Source organism: Micromys minutus (genome assembly GCF_963924665.1).
Source record: "Micromys minutus genome assembly, chromosome: 27".
Taxonomy (NCBI): domain Eukaryota; kingdom Metazoa; phylum Chordata; class Mammalia; order Rodentia; family Muridae; genus Micromys; species Micromys minutus.
In genome coordinates this window covers 30,598,795-30,619,776 of record NC_137962.1, presented here as the reverse complement: position 1 = coordinate 30,619,776, position 20,982 = coordinate 30,598,795, and the positions used below count along the sequence as shown (strand labels likewise).

At 54.6% G+C, this 20,982-nt stretch overlaps 1 protein-coding gene across 1 annotated transcript; it reads left to right on the top strand.

Moving 5' to 3' along the window:
* Positions 1–14,673: 14,673 nt before the first annotated feature.
* On the top strand, positions 14,674–18,143 carry PIM3 (Pim-3 proto-oncogene, serine/threonine kinase). Its single transcript, XM_080938838.1, has 6 exons — positions 14,674–15,217; positions 15,301–15,410; positions 15,501–15,551; positions 15,631–16,000; positions 16,760–16,936; positions 17,020–18,143. Exons 1-6 carry the CDS (start codon positions 15,133–15,135, stop codon positions 17,205–17,207), a joined length of 981 nt encoding a protein of 326 aa, XP_080794964.1. The 5' UTR covers positions 14,674–15,132; the 3' UTR covers positions 17,208–18,143.
* Positions 18,144–20,982: the final 2,839 nt, after the last annotated feature.

Below are 20,982 nucleotides of genomic sequence, written 5' to 3'. Positions count from 1 at the left end.
TCATAGACATAAAGCGGGGTGGTAGTTACAGCAGCTAGGGGTGGGGCCAGGAGTTGTAAAATAGGCACAGAATCTGAGGTTCTTCAGTGGGATGATGGTGGTGATGGTTATATTGTGAATGTGCCGGGCGACATAAACTATAGACTCAATAATGGGAAAAAGGCAACCTTGATGCTATTTCTGTATTACCACAGTCAAAACAAAATAGCAATGCCTGCAGCCGCCTACTTAGAACTAGGCACACGTGGAGATGGAGCCACAGAGCTCAGCAATCCATCAGGAAAAATAGCTACTGAAAATTTGGCATTTACTCGGGAGGCAAGAGGAACACAGTTTAAGGATAGTCAACTAACCTGGACCCTTGGGGCTTCACACAGGGGCTGGACCAAGGCCTCCTGTGTGTTTTATTACCTACTTCACCACTTCTCCCTCATTCTTGAACAAGGGATCTTGAGTTTGGGGACTAGGAATTTCTAGTGAGCAATGTCACTAGGCCCCATATGGCCAAACGCTGGGAAGGCAAGCTAGATGCTGAGTGATGGGAAACAGGGTGAGGTGAGTTGCTTGCTGTGCCCTTTGCAAGCTCAAATCTGGCCTCTCAGGGAAGGCTGAAGAGACCTGGAGAAATGAGTGGATACAGTGGCCTTGTAAAGGCCGTGAACCACAGAAAGTCAGGAACCCTTCAATACTTACTGTTCTGTAGGACAGGCTTACCAGGCAGCTCACCCCCCCCCCCCCGGCTCATTCTGATGACCTGGGACATTGAACAGTGTAAGCATGTGTGTTTCTTTGCTGCTACAGATAGAAATGAAGTCCTTGTGAAAGCCAGCAAGCTCTCGGCCACCTAGCAACAACCCAGCCCCAGTGTGTACATTCTTAATGATAGCTTTGTCCATCTCTGTTGTCATGGGCTTGGAGCTAAGGCTTCTCACAAAAGACTCAGGGGCTCCACCTCTCATGGGGCTTCAGTTAACCCACCTTCCTGGGCCCTCATTAATTTTCCTTAAGCAAGCAGGTTTCTCCAAATCTCTCTATCTTTAAGCTTGACTCATGCCCAAAGCCTTCCCAGGTTGGCTATTGTTTTCACTCTCCTGTCTTCTGCACCTCCTGCTCTTAGCCCCAGGCCCACGGGATAGGGCATGCCCAAGCATGGTGGTACACATACCTTTAATCCCAGCACTTAGGAGGCTAGTATATGTGCATCTCTGTGAGTTCAAGGCCAGGGCCATAGGAAAAGCAGATAAACTATTGCCAGGCGTACTTTCCTGGTTAGAAGACTCTTGTCCGGCAGCTCCCTCCACCAGCTGAGGTGCTGGGTGCTGGGCAGTGATGTCCCTGGACCTGGGATATTGACTCTCCCTGTCCTCAAACTGGGCCAGGCCCAGGTTCTCCCAACGGACCTTCAGGCAAAGAGACACTCTGTTGCCCAGAAGAGTCTAGACACTGACTATGGTACATGGCTGACCTTCAGCTGAAGCAGAATGACAGGACTGAAGGTTTGGGGTCTGGCAGTATGTGGGTTCAGGTCTCTGGCAGGTGGAGGTACTTGATATTAATGGACTGGCTCAGTGTGACTCTAAATTAAGCCTAGTCTAGATGCAGGTAAGTGTTGTGGGCCTGTGGGATACATCTCACCTCCATATAAATATGCACGAGGACTTCCTAGGAACCTAGTTACCATGCCTCCTGTGCCCTGCCAACCCCCCTCACCCCAGGGTCACTGTTGTCTAGCCAAGGTAGGATGCAGACCTGCTATATCAAGAGTCCCTCTCCTGCAGTAGATCACAGCTGTGGGACATCCCTTTACCAGAGGGTCTCCAGTTCACCCTATGCCTTGCCTGGGCTTGGTCCTGCCCACTGGGATATGAGACTGCTATAGCCTCAGTGTCCATCATGGTTGCTGCCCAACCCAGTCCTTAGCATGACCATGTGGCATCCTAACACCAAGAGGGAAGGAGCAGGGCTTTAGGCCTCCCATCCTTCAAAAGTAGAGTACATTCTTATGGCTGAGGAGTCCACACCTAGCAAGTTCTAGGCCTCAGTGCTGATACATTCAGCCTCTGAGCCAAGTATCATATAGGATCAGGGTGGCTGGGCATGGGGACACTGGCTAAAGGACAGGCACACTCTTGACATCTTGTGGACCCAGCCGAATACCAAGTGCATACTGTCCTGCCCCCAGAAGAAGCTAGGAACCCAATGTGGGGAGGGGCAAGTGGTTGGTTGATCATGTTCCAAGGACAAGCTTTAAACTGTCCTTTCAGAAACTCACCCTGGGGGAGCCCTCAGTGGCTCCCCAGTGACCAGGTATCTGGTTCTTTGAGAAGCCGCCCAGCTCATCTCACCAGACTTTTGTTGTTGTTTTTAAATAATGTGTGTGTGTGTGTGTGTGTGTGTGTGATATGTATTTGACTGAGAGCTCACACATATGACGACACATGTATGGAAATTAGAAAACAATTTTTTTTTTTTGGGAAGATGGTTCTCTCCTTCCACTGTGGGCCTCAGGTAGCAAACCCAGATCATTAGTCTTACATAGCAAGCACTTGTAGAACCAGCCCCTACCAGTTCACCTACAGAAGCGCTAGGACTCAGAATCTCAGAGCTGTCCAGCACATGTGGCTACACAGACCTTCTCTCAGGAAGCTTCCCTGGCCAGACTCCAACCATTAACATCCTATCCTTGAGGGCACCTTGGAGCTACTTGGTAGGGGTCTCAGCCTGTGCTGTCACAGGAGGCCCTTCAGCATGAGTCTTGGGAGGTTGGCAATGCTCTTTTCCTATTGTTCCTTTTAGGGTCTGCCTCTTCCATAGTCTCGGATCCCACTGAAGGTACTACATCAGTAGGTCGGAAGGTGACTCAGATGTCTAGCATTGTGGAGGCTGCTTCTACTGCCGCTAGAGAAGTGACAAAAACTATAAGTGGTTCTGGAGCATCTTTTCCAGCTCCAGATTCTGGGAGAAGCCCTGCCATTTGCTACATTAGCACTGTACCCCTCCCTGCCCCATTTAGAAACTCAATAAGGGACCCTCCTCAGGGTGGGATGACTTCATCTTGTCCTTCCTGACTCTCAGTCCTGGCCAGGGACCTTTTCAGTGCATGTCGGGGACCCAGCCACACTTTCATAGAACAGATCTGGGCCAGGCCATGGGAGAGTTGGGTGTGGGTAGGATATCTGGCAGAGCTATTGCTGAAACTAGTCACTTCCAAAGAGGGCCAGTGCCCAGGAGGGGCCTCAGCAGGGATTGGAGCCAGGCCTGACAAGTTTGGCCTCTGTCACAAGCATAGCCTCCAGAGACAGCACATGGCTGCAGCTGAGTCCCCAGGGCCAGAAGGGACGGCCAGGATAAAGTGGAGACGCAAGCCCCCTCTTCCATAGGGCTCCAGAAATGCCCGAGTACACCGAGGCAGCAGAGAGCCGCATTGGGAAGCACCCAGCACAAGGGACTCCTGCACGCTATGTAGAGGGCTCTGTGGAAGCCTCAGGGACAAGTTCGGCACGTGTCCTGGCCAGGCTACTTTCCCTGCTGGCCCCAAGCCACGGCCAGTTGGGGACACAGTGTGCAGAGGGAACAGGGTGTGTGTTTGCTCAGGGCGCCTGGAGCCCGGCATGGGACAAGGGCCCATTGTGTCCCCAACCATCCTGGCTAGTGCGGACCCACTGGCCCATCCATGGTGCTCCACCTCCATCTCTGCCCTCTGACCCCTCACCAGTGCCCACAGCACTCTCCCTTCTCAGCATGCATTCATATCACCTTGCCAACACTAAGTCCCTGTCCACACTTAGTGCTCTATGACCTCCTGCCTATACCCATACCCCATGTCCCTGTCCTTGCCACCCCCTCCCATGCTGCCCACTGCCCTTCCATCAACACCCCCACCCGGTGGCCTCAAGTCCACACAGGTCATGACACATGCTGCCAGTCCCCACACCTTTATACATTGTGATGCTCTCTCCAGGCTCACACAGGTCCATTCACAAGCATAAACGCATTGCCTCTGCAACCCTAGTCTCCCTCGGGGTGACTTTTGGTGATCCCAGAGAAGATGGGAATGTGATCTCATCAACCCTAAGGAATGGAGAAGCTGGACTGCTATGAATCTGGTCTGGGGAACTTCAGGTTGGTAACCGAGTATCCAATCGGCTAACCCACAGCTAAGGAATGAACTACCAGCTGCCAGCTGGGGGGTCGCCTGAGGTTGCTGCCCTGCCAGCCTACTCCACACACAAGGGCTGTGACAGCCTCCTCCTAGACACAGTGGACTGCACTCAGTGAGGCAGAGCCCAGCTGGCATCCCCTGTGTCTGCAGAGGCCCCCATGAGGTAGGTTGGGAAATGGTTGGTGAGTGGCTAGACTTCCTAGCTTCATTGCCGGCTCAGCCACATTTGCAGGGGGATTGGGAGGAGGTTGTCTCCATACCCTTCCATGCTGGAGGTATGTTCTACTCAGCTGCAAAGTGTCTCCTCATGCCAAGCCTCACAAAAGCCTTGTGTTAAGCAGCACTGTCTGGCTCACCAGTAAGAAAACTAAACCAAGGCTGGGCATCACAAGGGCGGGCACGGGCTGGGGGCTGGGACCTGGTGGGGCGTCAGTGTGCTTGCAGTGTGGTTCCTATACCAAAGTGAACTTTACAGAGGTCGAGGGCTGATGGTGCAGAACCAGTCTGACTGGTGCAGCTGCACTGTGTGTGTGTGTGTGTGTGTGTGTGTGTGTGTTTGCTTCTTTGCTTGCTCACGTGGATGTGTGCACTGGGACCCAGCCAGGAAGCAGGCAGGACAGAGGCCCTGGCTTGTGCGTCATGGGCATTACCTACATCATCAGGTGGCCACCTGCTGGGGGTGTTGGCTCAGCTGGGAGCGGCAAAACAGATAGAGCTGAGCCTTGGAGGCTAAGATAGAGAGGCGAATAGGTGGGCTGGACAGCACCCAAAGGCACACTCCACCCATCTTCATAGGTCAGAAGCACATAGGACATGGCAAAGCTAGGAAAAGCCAACCTCACCGGGAGGCCAAACCTGGACAGGGTCCCTGGGTGTTGAAAGACTTCAGTCTCCAGCCCCATCTCAGCCTGTGCTCATCTTAACCTCAGACCCTGAGCAGCCAGCCAACACTCTAAGCCCTTGAGCTAGCTACAGTGGGGCTGCTCTGGGAACTGCCCTGCTCCTCATTCCTTTGACCCCAGTTCTGGCCTTGCCTAGGAGCCCCTCAGCGGCTCCACGTTGGCTTGGACAGTCACTAAATTGCCTCAGCCAAGCAAGATCTCATAGGAAAAGACCTGGCTGAGGTCCTCTCGCCCCTACCAAACACTCCCAACCAGTCTTTGTCCCAAGCTTCTGGGTACTCTTACCTGACTGATTAGTGGCGGCACCTGGCACAGGGACCTGTGAGGGCCAGGGCCCCCTACTCCTCCACCACAGCTTCCGTGGCCTAGTTCTAAGCCCAAGTATGACTATACAACCAGGCCCCCTTACAGCCACTGTGGGACCAGCCACTTTGCTTTCTTGAGCTTCAGTTTCCCTACCTATAAACAATAATCAAGAAGAAGATGTCAAGGCGGAGCAGAACCTGTCTACAGGTCCTGAATGTATGAACGCTAGTAACCTTTCCTCTCTTCTGCCAGCTAGCCTTTTCCCTTGACGGGCTGCCAAGGCCTGGAGAACCCTACCGAGGCCCGAGCCAACTCCTGTAACCTCCAGGCTGTTCCAATACAGCACACTCCCTAGCTCAGGCCTGTGGAGCTTACCTAGCTGGGCTTTAGGGGTGCTGAAAGAGACAAAGCCCTGGCCAACCAAGGTTCTAGGACACGCAAGAGTATCGAGCTAGGTCCTGGAGGTGAAAGGCAGTTCTGTGTGCTGGGAAGAGCCAAGAGGCCAGAACAGGTCAGGATCTGCTTATAGACCCTAAAGGTTTCCTCTTAAATCCTACCAGATGGGTGGAGCTCCCAACAAACCCATTCTGCAGCTGAGAACTGAGGCCCAATCTCTGCCTTTCCTCCTCAGACAACAGAGATTCAGTGAACAGGAGTCTCACATGGTCAGAAACCTCCAGAGACAGATAAAGCTGAGGAGGACCCTTGGTTGAAGAACAGTAGTGGACCTCGGGGCTAGGGCGCAGGTGAGTCCCAGAACCTACACAGTAGGCCGGATGGCACCAAGCAAATGATGTTTTTGCTGCTGCTCATGGCCAGCCTCCATCTAGGGTCTCAGATCAGTCAACTTTTTCTTTTGGGCGGGTTACCAGGGCCGGGTCGAAACCCTAAAGCTGCGTCCCAGAAACTACGAGTCAGCGGCTCCCCTCCCACTCGGCCGTCAGGAAAACTAAAGCCACTCTGGGAACACCCAGGCAAGGGTGTGGCTGAGACTGGGACCTGAAGAAAGCAAAGACAAAGGAGCAGGACAGGGACCAATAGTGATCTCCTTTGCACATATTCTCTGGGGTTCCTTAGTCTCCTCTTTGGAATGGATTCTGGACTTGCCCTACCTGCTTAGGTTGTCAGTTCTTTCCCCCAAGGGACCAGAAAGCTGGTCCCCTGTTTTGGGCATCTTCTACCCCAATTAAACCACTGACCTACCATTTCTTAGTGGATGTATACCTGTGCTCAGATAGGGACCTGGGGTTAGATTTCATGCCTCTGGCCCCACTAGATACTGAGAAACCCGGAGCTTTTCTCTTCTTTGCATAACACAGGCCTGAACCTGGCCAGGGAAACTCAGAGCCATAACCACGTCCCGAAATCTTTGAAAAGGACTAGACTGCAGACTTTTGGGTGACACCAGCACTTTAGCTGGGTGCTGGCTAAAAGGCTTAGCGAGTTCTCTGTTCGTGTCTTTCCTCCCCCAGCTTCAGCCCCGACCCCATCAACTTTCATCCCCATCCTTCCCCTCCCGTTCCTCTACTGGACTGCAGGCCTAGCTGGGGGTGACCTTTTCCTAGCCCAAGAACAGCAGGATGTGCTCAGAAAAGGATGTGTGTTCAGAGTGCAGGATGGGCAGGTGTGAGGCAGGAGGCATAGGTAGGCTCTGTATGGTCAGTTGGCACTGGATCCTAGGTACCCCCAACATAGCTCAGCTTTGCAGTTTTGGCCCAGGAAGCCAAGCAGGGTCATGCGTAGACAGTGAGAGTGGCTGCCTAGGCCTGAGAGACCAATGCTGACATAGGCAGATGGACTGAGGACAGCGGGTCTGCTAGTGCCAGGCTGTGGCCTGGCACCTACAGCCCCAAGAGGCCAGCGTGAACTCAATACTCACCAAGGTCAGAAGAGACAGTAGGTGCTGGAGGGGATTCAAGGGGAGAAGGGTTTGGGGTCTGTGGGCTACTAAAGCTACTAAGCAGAATGGGGCAGGGGTGGTGTGGAGCTGGGGGGATGGGAAGGTTCTCTGGATGGAAACCCAGCCAAAGAGTGAAGGCATAGAATTCTTCCCATTCCTTCCACTCTGAGTGCTGACTCAGCCACTGGGTTTCCTGTGCATTCTGACTACTAGTGAGATGAGGAGGAAAGAAAAGAGTGTGTCTGTGCCCAACCCCAGCTCTCCACCTCAGGGTCCCCATCCCACCCTATCTCAAGCCCCAAGCCAACTTTCCTTTAGAGCTTTGCACAGGGACAGGAACCTGAATGTTGTGAGGAGGGTCCCCTTAATGGGTGATGATGAAAAAGCCCTCCCTGCCTTACCCCAAGACGACTCGACTCGGCTGCCTCATCTGGGCCTCTGTTCCCCAGGCCCCAGACAATGGACAGCCTGTGACCTTGTCCCAGGGATAAAGCTAAAAGCTAAAAGGCTGTGCCCAGGGGCCTGGTGCCCTGAGGTATTTGTGATGTATGGGTCTTTCCAGCTTGGGGGAAAGAGGGCTCAAGAAAAAAAAAAAAAAGCAGGAAGGTTTGTGAACTTCACAAACAGTGAAAGTACATGGGCGGGGTGCTGCCTACAGTGCTTATAGCCTAGTACCTATCTGGGAGCCAATGTATAGCAGGTACATCTCTTCTCCAGCTCTGATCCAGATGAACTATCTCTTGCAAGCTTGGTGGGTGTCCTCCAGGCCAGATTGGACTCTTCTTCCTGGGCCCTGGAGAACTGGACACTTCACTTGTTCCAGAAGGCCCCAGAACAATCTACTTTGGGGGGGGGGGGAAGCAAGAACAGTCACTAGGAAATGGGAATGGTGGGTCAAGAGTGAAGCACAGTCTCTATGGAAACCAACTTACCCTATGTACAGACCAGGGCACCCTCCCCCCACACTGCCATCCCTGACATTTCCTAGGAACAAGGAAGTGGTCTTGTGGTCGGAACAAAGCTTAGCCACTTCTGAACTGGATGCCCTGCCCAAGCCTCAGAGCTCTAGGGTCAGGGTGAGTTTGTGAAACCCTGCCCAGAGGTAGGGACAGAGCAAGGCCTTTCTCTGGCCTCGGTGGGTCTCTCTGGACTTTCATACAACTAGGTTCCAGAGTAGAGTCAAAGGACTATCTGTCTCAGAGATCTAGCAGCCCTGTCCCGTTAGGTTCTCTTCACCTAGACCTCCTTTGGAAGAGCTTGGGAGAATCATAGGGTTCCAGAAGAAGGGCCCCCAGCTTGAGTTCATCACCCCCCATAGCTGCTTTTATTATGAATGATAATTATGTATTATTTCAACAATCCCCTGTAGACCTGCTTCCCCACCCCAATGTGGACACTAACACCCTGACTTCTGTTCCTGCTGCATCCTGGGATCTGAAAGCTCCTGGTGCCCATTAGTGCCTGGCTCAGTGGACACCTAGGAGTCAGATCAGAGTGTTTTCAACCAAGGGTGGGGTAGAAAGAGCTTTGTGGACTAGTCCTGCAGCCCAGCCCCAGCCTGGCTGGCTTTGTATCCACATTAAGGCTTCCAGGATCTGGACCCTGCCTGCAGGCCTGGGTCTAATCCAGCAGGTGTGAAAGAAAGAGGGTTCAAGGACTGGCTCCTGGCAATCTGGTGTACCAATGTGTACTTCCAGGTGCTGAGCACTAGTTCATTGACTATGAGCAGAACTTGAGCCTGTATTTCTTCCTTAATGACACTGACTGTCCCCTACCCACTGTGCCCAGGATTGAGGATTTACCAAATCCACCTCTATTTCTGAGCAATTAAAGGTAGCCCACAGAGATTGGGTATCTAGGCTTTCCAGCTCCATGCTGTATGGGTATTGCCCAGGGCTGTCAGAGAGGAGTTGACTCTCATCAGACCTAAAGCAGTTACCTGTCCCTCCTTGTTTCTTTCCTGGCTCCATCTATTCATGGGCAGAGGTCATGACTGTCAGTAATGCTCCTGTCTGAGAGCTTCATGGAGCCAGCTACTGCCCACAGGCTTGCCCTGGATCCCAACATCTTTGTCCCAGCAAAGACCGCTGTTTTCTTAGACCACATGCAGGAGAGAGCAGGAAGAAGCCTGGGACAGCAGGATCCTAGGCTGACTTGGGGCATATGAGGGTGCCAAGCTGATAGACATGTGGCAGGTGCTCACTAAATGAGCATTTCTGCAGCCATGATCACACCAGAGCTGGACATTTCTCCTGGTCCCTTTGCATCCCTAGGTTACAAGATCTTTCCACCAGGAGTTGTGGGGAAGGGGTGGTCTAAAATCTTGCCTACCTGTGTGGACAGATAAAAGTAGGAAGAGTGGGAATGAGACTCCTAGCCTTACCACATACTTAGTTGGGTTTGGCCCAAAGGGAATCCTGGTATGGGGGAGCTTTTGGAAGGCATGACAGGTCTCACTATGAGCCAACCCACATAGGAAGTGCCGAGACGCTGTTGATGAAATTTCAGGCCATGTGCCCACCAGGCACCCATTAGATACTGCAGACTGTATTTCACAGGAGTTTACTGGCTGCCATCATCCTGTTTTATACATAGGGAGGCTGAAACTGCTTGGTGGGTCAGGCAGTGGTTTGGCAAGACCTGAGTGCTGGGTGGGTCCTGGGCTGTGGTACACAAGCTGGGATTCTGAAGGTGGTCCTCAGAGTTGAGCTAGAGAGATGGGGATGAATGCAAACTTGGTCCAGTGTGGATGGTCTGGGCAGTTGGGTTTAAGACTAGAACCTTGTGAGGAGAAGTACATTCAGCCCAGTCTTCCTGGACCCTGTCCAGACTACTCTGCCACATGGGTCCATGGCTCCAGCTCAAACTGACTCTTTTTGGGGCCCATGTGGCTGAAGTTCTCTGGGTAGCTGGATCTAGATGGGGTGGGCTTGTGCCACCATATCCACCCCCATTGTTACCTTTAAGGCTTACCAGAGGAGAGAGTGTGGACTGCTTTGGAGGAGGCCAGAAAGCATCCAGTGATGATGAAGACTTGGCTAGATACCTAGGCCATTTTCCCCCCCAGGGTCTTTTTTTAACGCTGAGTCCAGGGGGCTGGGATCAGTTGGGTGTGCTTGAGTATGTGCCTTGGTTAAAGCAGAACACGAGTAAATACGCCTCAGCAGCAGCAAGAACCATGCCAAGGGGGAGCTGCAATTTGTCAACAATAGATGGGCTTGAGCTGAGGGTTTTAAGACAGGCTGGGGTCCCCTGGGCAGGGAGATGGTGTCTGTCAGCATCTGGGACAAGGTTGGAAGAGGCCGCCACAGTGGCTGGGCCAGAGTTCGTGCAGGCTGCTGTCATAGTTCTGATCCTGTTGGGCCTCCCCAACCCAGGGACGCCTTTGGCAAAATGTTGCAAAATCCTGGCTGGCTCCTCTCCCTATCCAGGAGAGGTTTGCCAAGGAGTGTGGAGGCAGGAGGGGAAAGGGCCTTGCCTGCCTTAAGCTGAGAGCTCTGCTTCAAGCCAGTATGGGGGCCTGGCCCTGGACAAGCCTGACAGGGTGGGCAGCCAGGGCCTGTTGGCTAATGAGCTAGCCAGGGCCAGGCCAGGGAGAGGTTGGCCTGGCCCTATACCAAGCCTAGATCTGGGGCCAGGGCCAGGGGTTTAAGACTAGTGCCAGGTGTGCCTATCTGGGATACTGTTTGGCTGCCTATGGGGGCTAAGGAGGGGCCTGCTCAATTTAGGTCATTACCTCTTGCAGTGGGAGCCAAGTCAGAGGTGGCTCAGGGTCCAGTAGGAACTGCTTGCAGGAAGGATTGACCCCGAGGGCCAAAGAGACATGGGGTAGAATGAGGCTGGGGACAGGAGACAATGAGTTAATGGGAGGAAGGTAAGATAGAATAGACCCATGGGTCTGTGTGGCGAACAAAGGGTGAGGAGACTCTCAGGCTGGAGAGACATCAAAGACAGCCAGGGGTCGAGAAGACCCAGGGCCTACCAAGGGGCACTGGGCACAGGCTCTGTTGTTGGCAAGAGCACTGGATGTAGACAGGATCTGGTGGGAGGTGAAGACTCTGAGGGAGTCTGAGGGTACCAGGGCAAGCAGCTTGGGGAGACTGTGGGAGGTGCCTTGCCCTACCCTGTAATATTGAAGGTCTGTAGAGTGTTAGAATTGTGTTTTTGTGTGCCTGTGAGAGTGTGTTGTTTTCAGGACAGTTACTAGGTTTGCAAGTACGTATCTCTCTCTCTCTGTGTGTGTGTGTGTGTGTGTGTGTGTGTGTGTGTGTGTGTGTACCCTGAGGCCCTAACCATCCTCCAGTCCATCATCTCTTCTTTTCTACCAGGAAAAGGACAGTCTGGCTCTTGTCACCACAGCAACAACACAACCCCTCCCATCGTCAGGACAGAGTGACCTGGTGGGGCTGGCTGTGCAGTCTCTGTACCCACTGCAGGGCAGGAATGGCTGTTTCCAAGGCTGCATGCAGACGGGGACAGGGTGGCTTGGGGGTGGGTGGGTGAGTGAGTTCGAGAGGGGGGTACAGACCCTCTGGTAGGCACTATCCTGCTCCAGCAGCCATCTCCGTGAGGAATGCCTGGTTAAGACAGGAGGGCCGACAGACTGGATGCTCCTGCAGTGCCGCACTCATCTGGATCCAGAGCATCCTTTGAGTGGTGGGAAGGCAAGCAACAGGGCATGGGTGTCTGCAGCAGGACCGTTCTCTTCTGTAGGTGTTCTCCAGCTCTGCTGCCCTATGAGAGGAAGACTAGTGAGGCCCAGAGCTATTTTTGAGGCTTACTGGATGGGCCTTCCAGGAATCAGGAAAAAGAAAAAGAAAAAAGGGCAGAGGACTGGTACCCAGTACAGGAACTGGTTGGGGGTGTTGAATCCTGTGGAGTAAGGATGGCCTGAGATCCACCTTCCAACAGGTTGGGAGTGGGGGATATGGACACAGGACCAGAAGCCCTGGGTTTCAGATTCAGTCTGGACTCCCATGCAAATAGGATTTTATAACAAATGAATTAATAGCATGATAGGGTGGGTTATACTGGTAGGGGATGAGGCAGGATTATTTGGGGACACGGGGATTTCCAAATACCTGTCCAGAACAGATGCATGTTCAGATGGAGCCTCTTACCAAGACCTCTCTTCAGGCCAATTGAAATATGAGACCCGGATGTTGGATGGATGATTGATTCTTGGGGGTCAGGGCCAGGGCCTATTCTGATAACATCATGGAGCTTAGTGGGTTTGGGGTCCTCAACACAGAGGCCCACAGAGTAATCGATGTACAACACAATAAAGATAAATCCCCATCTGAGGAGAAGAAAGCTTCCTGTACCACAGACCCCTCTTTTTCCCTAAGCCCTCTAGTACCGAGATGGGTGTCTCAGCCTACCTTCGGAGGGAGGGGAGAGGAACTATGAGTGACTAAGCACTTCAGGTAAGGCCTCATGTTGCTAGTGTGGGAAGATTAGAGGTGTTAGGAGCACCCCTGAGGAGTTTAGGGATCAAGGATGGGCTGATCCTCCCTGGTCCTGATCTCCCAAGGCTGACTTTTTGAGGAATTAGCTAGGGTGAAGGTCAGGATGATCTGGAGCGAACTGGTTTAGAAATCCACTTGGGAGCCAGTTGGTGGTGGTTCACACCTTTAATTCCAAAGGCAGAAGCAGGTGGATCTCTGAGTTCAGGGTCAGCCTGGTCTACAGAGCAAGTTCCGGGATAGCAAGAGCTGCACAGAGAAGCCCTGTCACAAAAACCAAACCAAACCAAACCAACAAACAGAAAGGAAAGAAAAAAAAAAAATCACTTGGGAGCCAGGTGGTGGTGGTGCACACTTCTAATCCCAGCACTGGGAAGGCATAGGCAGGAGGATCTCTGTGGGTTTGAGGCCAGCCTGGTCTATAGATCGAATTCCAGGATGGGCCACACAAAAAAAAAAGCCTTGTCTCAAAACACAAATGAGTAAGTTCATATGCTGGGGTGGGGGTTACTAGGGAGGCACCAGGGAACCCCCAGCTACTCTGACCATTGAATTTACTATCCACCCACACCTAGACAGCTCTCAAGCACCCTTCCCTTCCTCTCCCAAAGACTGGGGTCGTATCCAGCCAGATTGTCCTGGCCAAGAGAAACATAGGTCCTATTGGGCTCTTAGCTGGTCCTTTGAAAGCAACCACAGGCAGACAACAGCCTCCCCCACCTGAGCAGGTACCCTGTGAACCTTGTTGATAGTTGCTACAGAAAACTTTGTTCTTGGAAGACCTGGCTAGCTCCCGGAAAGCACTTTAGGAGAGAGCCAGACAGAGCTCCAAGAACCTGAGACCGACCCATCAGGAGGGTCAGCCATTGGGTGTGCCTGCGAGTGTCCTGGCAATTGAGGGTCTAGGCCATAAAGACAGAAAGGTGTGAGCAAACCAGGTGGGCCCAAGGCAGTAGTGGCCTCAGAAAGGTTCCCAAGAAAGAAAGTGTGGTCTGTGGCATGCGTGGAGGGACACTGAGAAGTGAGCGAGAAACTAGGCTCAGATCCCCCTGGTCCTAGCAGTTCAGAAATGCCGGTTGAGTTGTTTAGGCATCTAAAGTTCAGGAAGCAATTGCTCTTAACCCTTTCTCACCCAGCTTAGGTTAGCAGATGACAATTCATATCTCTAAGTCCTGGGTTGCCCTTGGGCCCAGTGACTTAGCCAGGGGTCAACAACAGTAGAGTCTAATTTCACTGGTGTTTTAAGGTGTAGGTAGAAAGGACACAGAAACTGCTGTACACTGTGGCTACCTGGGCTGCTCAGGATGGCACTAGGGACATAATAGCCATCAACGGAGGGCCACTGGTAGTAGTGAGCAGCCAAAGGGACACTTTGTCAGGTGGCTTTAAAGCAAATGGACAAGTCCCCAGGGTGGAAGGTTCTAGGGATTAGGAGGCTCTCATAGGTACCCAGCTAGAAGCATGAGATCTGAGCCTAGCTGATGGGCAAACATACAAGGAGTGCTCCAAGGAGTTGGGGCCGGGCTGAGAGGTCTGAGGGTAATGCTTTCTCCCTTGCCCAGCCACGTGCGCATCGTGGCGCGCGAGCAGCGGGTGACGCACACGGGGCTAGAGTCAGCGAAGGCCTCAGAGCCGCACGACTGTCTCCCCGGACTTCCGCCTCAGTGAGGGGGCCGACTCCTCGCACTCCACCAGCCGCGAACGCCCACGAGGAACGAGGGAACAACACGCGTAACTCGCGGAGCCGGAGAGTGACCTTCCTCGGCGCGGCCTGGGGGCGAGGCTCGGAAGGCACCGCCCTACGCGACCATTGGCTGAGTCCCCGTGTCCTTTCAAAACCTCGATTTTCATTGGCTTAGGCGGCCCCGCCCGCGCTGCTAGAGACATAAGGGGGCCGCCGCCCGCGCGCAAGCTGCGCGTGCGCAGGGCCGGTGAGCGCGCTGTGGGAAGCCGCAGAACGCCGTGATCCTCCGCGACTCTACTACGGCAAGCTAGTCCGGACGGGTCGCCGTCCCCGCGCGCCACCAGCCCTTGGTGAACTGACAGGGAGCGTCCGGCTTTTCCAGCACCGCCTTGCCAGACTCAAAACAGCCACACCGCAAAGCGAGCCTCGGGTGGAAGGAGGCGGAGCCTTGGGCGGCCACGCCTCCGCGGAGGGATACGCATCTCAGTGGTCCAAAACCCCGGGGCGAGGCGGCCGGGGCGTGTGAGCCGCTCGGCCAGCTGCCGTCTACGCGCTTTCGCGCGGCCACCGGGCAACTGCGCCGCGCGGCTGCCTCGCTGAGCGCTCGGCCTCGGGGCCGTGGGATCCGCCGCGCTGTCTGCGGTCGGGAAGACCGCCCTCCCGCGTCCGTGCCGGACGGGTCAGAGGCGGCACCGCACGCGAGGCCACCCGCGATGCTGCTGTCCAAGTTCGGCTCCCTGGCGCACCTCTGCGGGCCCGGCGGCGTGGACCACCTCCCAGTGAAGATCCTACAGCCATGTATGTGCGCGGGCCGGGGAGGGGGCCTGGGCGGGGTCCGGAGGGGCTTTGGGTCATCACCAACCGGATTGTGTGTCCCACAGCTAAGGCGGACAAGGAGAGCTTCGAGAAGGTGTACCAGGTGGGCGCCGTGCTGGGCAGCGGCGGCTTCGGCACCGTCTATGCGGGCAGCCGCATCGCCGACGGACTCCCGGTGAGTCGTGGCTCCGGGCGCACCCGCGTGGACGATCGCCACGCTTGGCCGCCCGTCTGACTGCTCGCGTGTCGCCCCCCTTCCCCGCAGGTGGCCGTGAAGCACGTGGTGAAGGAGCGGGTGACGGAGTGGGGCAGTCTCGTAAGTATGCGGGCGCGGTGCGTGGGGGGGGGGTGTGCGAGTTGCCTTGGCTTTGTCCGATGACCGCCTTGTCCCCCAGGGCGGAGTGGCCGTGCCCCTGGAGGTGGTGCTGCTGCGCAAGGTGGGCGCGGCGGGCGGCGCGCGCGGCGTCATCCGCCTGCTGGACTGGTTCGAGCGGCCCGACGGCTTCCTGCTGGTGCTGGAGCGACCCGAACCGGCACAGGACCTCTTCGACTTCATCACTGAACGTGGTGCCCTGGACGAGCCGCTGGCTCGTCGCTTCTTCGCGCAGGTGCTCGCCGCTGTGCGGCACTGCCACAATTGTGGGGTCGTGCACCGCGACATCAAGGACGAGAACCTGCTGGTGGACTTGCGCTCAGGCGAGCTGAAGCTCATCGACTTCGGCTCCGGCGCGGTGCTCAAGGACACGGTCTACACTGACTTTGATGGTAAGCAGGTGGTGCGGCGTTCTGGCGACTGTTAAGAGGCCACGCGCCACACCGGGCTTACAGGAGGTAGGGCGGGTGGGGACACCGGGGTAGCCTTCTGCGGTGTTAGGGCACAGGGTCTGGGGACTGTGGGTGGCAGCCAGGGAGACCCGCGGTACGCGCGTGACGCAGGGCCCCGCCAGCCGCCTCGGCGCCGTGGCCCCTCCCTGTGCCGGGGAGGGCGCTCGCGGGCCTCCCTTGCGTGCGTGCGTGCGGAGCGCGGGGGCGCCGCAGTAGAAATCCCCGCATTGCGGAGCGCGGGGAAGCCGGGGCTCCCCCACTCCTCTCCTCCCTCCTCCCATCTCTCCCGCCCCTCCTCCTCCTTAGCTCCTCTCCTCCCCTTTCCAAGCTGAGCTGAGCTGAGCCAGGCTAGCAGGGGCGGGAGGAGCTAGAACAGCGGAGCCTGGCTCCCTTGGCTTACGTTATATCTGTTTGTTGTGAAACCGGAGCCGGAGCTCATGTGATGCGCTCCAGCCGTGGGGCCTGTTGGGGGTGGGCCTTCACCTCCCCTTCACTCCTGTTCCTCCCTTGCCCTCCACAGTCCCTCCTTTTCCGAGCCCCGCCTGCTGCTGTGTTGGGGTTTTTCCAGGGTGATGACAAGCAAGATTCTCAGAGGCCCCATGGAGGCAGGCTGAGAGCTAATGAAGGCCTGTTGTTCAGTGTGTTCACCCCCAGCTTGTATATATCCTGACGTGTGACTAATCCTGACTCTTCCCTCAGGCACCCGTGTGTACAGCCCCCCAGAGTGGATCCGATATCATCGATATCACGGGCGGTCTGCCACTGTGTGGTCTCTGGGTGTACTGCTCTACGACATGGTGTGTGGGGACATTCCCTTTGAGCAGGACGAGGAGATCTTGCGCGGCAGGCTCTTTTTCCGGAGGAGAGTCTCCCCAGGTTTGTTGTGCAACCTGGGGCTGTATTGGGATTAGGGCAGAGTTGTGTGCTGCAAGACTGACTGACCCCTGTTCTCTCTGCAGAGTGCCAGCAGCTTATTGAGTGGTGTCTCTCCCTACGGCCTTCAGAGAGGCCCTCGCTGGACCAAATTGCTGCCCACCCCTGGATGCTGGGGACAGAGGGGAGCGTTCCAGAGAACTGTGATCTTCGGCTCTGTGCCCTGGATGCTGACTACGGAGCCAGTACCACTTCTAGCAGTGAGAGCTTGTGAGGAGGGGGAGGGGCCTGGGCTTAGCCTAGCCGGCCCTCTCCCAGAATGGACATCTTCTGCCTGGGATGTCTCCTGCAAAAGCAGTGACCTCTGACCCCTGGTGACCTTTGCTCTCGGCACCGGGCCTGTTTCCTTTGCTTTGAGTGCCTTTTTGAACGCTGCTCCACAGGGCCTGGGTTTTCTTGAGCTCTTCTGTCCAAAGATGGCTGCGGGCTAAGCAAGGTCCCGCCTGCCCTGGGTGGATACTTGAACCAGAGACCCCTACCCTGCTGCTCCATCTTGGAGGCAGCCTTCCTGACCAAGTGTGTTTGACATGGAGCGCCCCGTAGTGCCCAACGCCAACCCTTCAGTCTCCTGGTGTTCGTCTGGGCATGTCTGCACAAGCAATGCAATGCTGGGCCACTGCTGCCCGGCTGCCTCCCCGGCACACAACTTAAGCGTGCCACGGTCTCTTATTTATGGTGTGATCACCCTGGAGGGCGCCCCTGCCCTGCTGGGGCTATTTATTGTTTAATTTATTTGCTGAGGTTACTTCCTCCAAGCAACCACCTTCTCCAGGCCCCTGGGGTGTTCAGGAAAGTCAAGGGTGGCTGTTCAGTCCACAGACGGAATCCTAATTCCTGCACCTGGAGTAGGTCCCCAACCCTCATATTTGTGTGAGGAAGAATTTGTACAGTGGCTAATTTAAGGGGAGTGGGAGACCCTGTCACCCTGGGCAATCTGCACTGGGGAGGGGGTTTAAATTATTGACCTTGTACAGTCTGCTTGCTGGCTCTGAAAGCTGGGGTGGGGGACAGAGTCTCAAGCCCTTAATTTATTTTAGCAGCTGTGTTTCTGTGACCCTGGTGTGAGTAGGCATCAGGGGTGGGGTTGTATAAGTTCAAAAGTGTGAAATGTCTGGAGATCATATTTTTTATACAGGTATTTCAATTAAATGTTTTGGTATATAATGGATATCTTCTGTTTATTGGACTGAGGCCCTGGGTAGCCTTCCAGGTTTTTGTTAAAGCTGTCTTGTGGGTGATAGGGGGAGGGGTGGAGATAAGCTTTTATGAGGCCAGTCCAGTGTCTCTTATGCTATCCAGAGGGTGTTTTCTTCCTAGTCTCTCATTACCACCTTTTTTTCTACTCCATTAGGAGTCTTGAGTGAGGGGGTGGGGCAGCTGCCCTTAGGTAGAGTGGAAGTCCACTTCCCATGGGTGGGGGTGGCATGCTGCCTCCAGCCAAGCCTGGTGGAGGTGTCAGACTGGTGAGGTAGAATAGACAGTATTCGGGAAAGTAGAAAAGGGGCTGAGCAAGATGGTGTGCTGATACGGTCAGTCCATAGCAACTGAACCCTGGCCTGACAGATGTGGGAGGAGCAAGCCATAAACCATGCCCAGCTGTGAAAGTAGGTCAGTAGTGGACGATGCCCAGTCTTGAGACCACTGGATACCACCTGTTGAGCCTCAGACAACATAACAGACTCTTGGCCAGGAGATTGAGAAGCAGGGAGATTTGGAAAGCAAAATGAAAAAAATAAGCAGCGAACGTGTCTTCTGGAACAAGCAGATGGGGGTGGGGTGGGATGGCATTGCTGCCAATTTCTCCTGAACCATCAGTGAGGCTAAGAGGCCCAAGCTCAACCTCACAGTACGGCAGGCATCTCCACAGCTCACAGGCTCTGCAGAGACAGGTCTTCCTGTGATTCTGGGTCCCCTACTTGCTATCTGAGGATGCTAAGCCCATTGTCTGTGGGAGCCTTACCAGCTCCCAGTGGGGCCAAAAGGCTGGGGCCCAACCCTTCAACATTCATCAGTGTCTTCAGGATCCTGAATTAAACCCTTGGAAGACTCATCCTCCATGCTACCAGGAACTTAGGATATTTCAAGGAAGGAAAACCCTCAGAGGAATTGAGCAATTCAATATTCAGGCTTCAGTGCTCCCAAGAACGTGAGTGCTGCAGAGGTTGAGAAGTGAGCAGACTTCATAGGGAGGCCCCTACGTGATGGGTGTGCACAAAAGAACAACACACTGACCTTGGTACATCCAACACCACCTGGAGAACATGTCCAATGGGGAGTTGAGGCAGATGGCAATCATGAAATGCCCAAAGCTGCAACAATGTATCTACGACCTCTACAGTGTTCCAATGTCTGAATTTGGACAAGGGTCTGTAGGCTTGAGCTCTGATCTGGGGAGCAAGTGCAGCAAAGTCCAGGACACTGCCTCTAGGCTCTCCTTAGAGACCAGGGCTCCCAGAGTGCACAGCTGGCTATGCAGGAATGCTATAGAGGTGGAGTTGGCACAAGTGAGTGACAGACAGTAAGTGGCTACTGGCAAGTTCAAAAGATACTGAAGCTGTCGGTACAGTTGGGTAGAGGTAGGGGACACAGAGCCACCCATTTCACTATCCTATCAGCTTAGTCTGAAGTGTCACTGACTGCCCACTATCATGCCTTTACCCATTAAGAGCTGCTGAGGAACAGTACCAGGTGCCTGGATGACAGTAGTTATTCTGGGCTGACACTCCAATGTACTGGTTTTTAGCACAAAGATGACAGGCCAAGGGGGCGTGGGGCTTTAACACAACCCCATAGGATCCAAAAAGGGAAATAGGTCTGGTAAGCCCTGAGTCTAGCTAGGCACTACCACACAACAACAGAAAGCCCAGGGTGCAGGGCCTGTGGGCTCTTCCTGGCATCTGGGCCACACCCCCAGTGAAATTCTGAGAAGTCTCCAGGGCTCATTCCCAGGTCCTGGACAGGCAGAGTTCCAGGGCTGGATTGTCAGGAATGTTAGTCAGCTTTCCGTGGCTGTGACACAGCACCTGATAAACAGGCAGCTGAAACATTGTTTTGGCTTCCAGAACAAAGCACCAGGATGGTTTGTTCCCTAATTATTTGCCCCATGGCTTTTAGGGCCACCATGTCAAGATACATACATATTGGTAGGGAGTAGGTAACTCCTGTTTACTTTATGGTAGCCAGGAAACAAGAGGATGGACTGAAGTCTCAAAATCCCCTCAAGCCTCCCTCCCCCATTCCCTTCCCTCCTCCACCCCCCCCCCCACCTATGACATAACTTCCTCATATAAGCCCCACCTCCTGGGAGTCCTATCACCTCCCTCCTAGTGGGGCCAAAGGCTAAAGACCAAGCCTTTAACAGAAGGGCCTTTGGAGTCACTCCAGACCCAAACAGGACCCTAGTCCCCGTAGACATGCTGTCCAGGGAGCCTGGCCTGCTACAGCTCTGGCTGCTGCAGACTTCTTGGTGTCCAAGGTACAGTGAACGATTCAGAGCCCAGCCCACCCCTCGGGCTCTCTGGTGTCTCCAGCACACTCTGACCCACTGGCTGCAATGGATTTGAGTCCCTGCTTTCTGGTCCCTGGAGACCTTGAGTGAGGTCTGGCTTCTCTCTGGGGAGAAAGTAAAGCAGAGCTCAATTCAATGGCTTACAGTCCTGGATGTGGGTGTTTAAGTCCCCCTCCCACCCCACCCCGTTCCCCCTAGATAGACACCTCCTACTTAGCCTGGACATCCTCCAAGAGAGTAGCAACCCCTTGGCAGCTTGGGGCCAAGAGATGATATGTGTGTTTCCACTGCACTTAGATCTGCACGTACACCAGGTGGTCACCTGGAACTCACAGGGCTCCGATACCCTCCTCAGCTATCCTCTTCTTTAGTATAGGAGGCTCCGTGGTGGGGGAAGGTCAGTAACAGCTCAGGCTCCTGATACTTACAGGACCCTCTTCTGTTGAGACAGAATCGTCTGTGCTGGGTTTCAGACCCGGGA

What these genes read in the sequence shown, in the direction of transcription:
- PIM3 (XM_080938838.1), top strand. Translation starts at nt 15,133, where the DNA reads ATGCTGCTGTCCAAGTTCGGCTCCCTGGCGCACCTCTGCGGGCCCGGC. An exon ending in AGTGAAGATCCTACAGCCAT is followed by an intron (nt 15,218 to 15,300) that starts GTATGTGCGCGG and finishes TGTGTCCCACAG; the next exon opens with CTAAGGCGGACAAGGAGAGC. An exon ending in GGTCTACACTGACTTTGATG is followed by an intron (nt 16,001 to 16,759) that starts GTAAGCAGGTGG and finishes CTCTTCCCTCAG; the next exon opens with GCACCCGTGTGTACAGCCCC.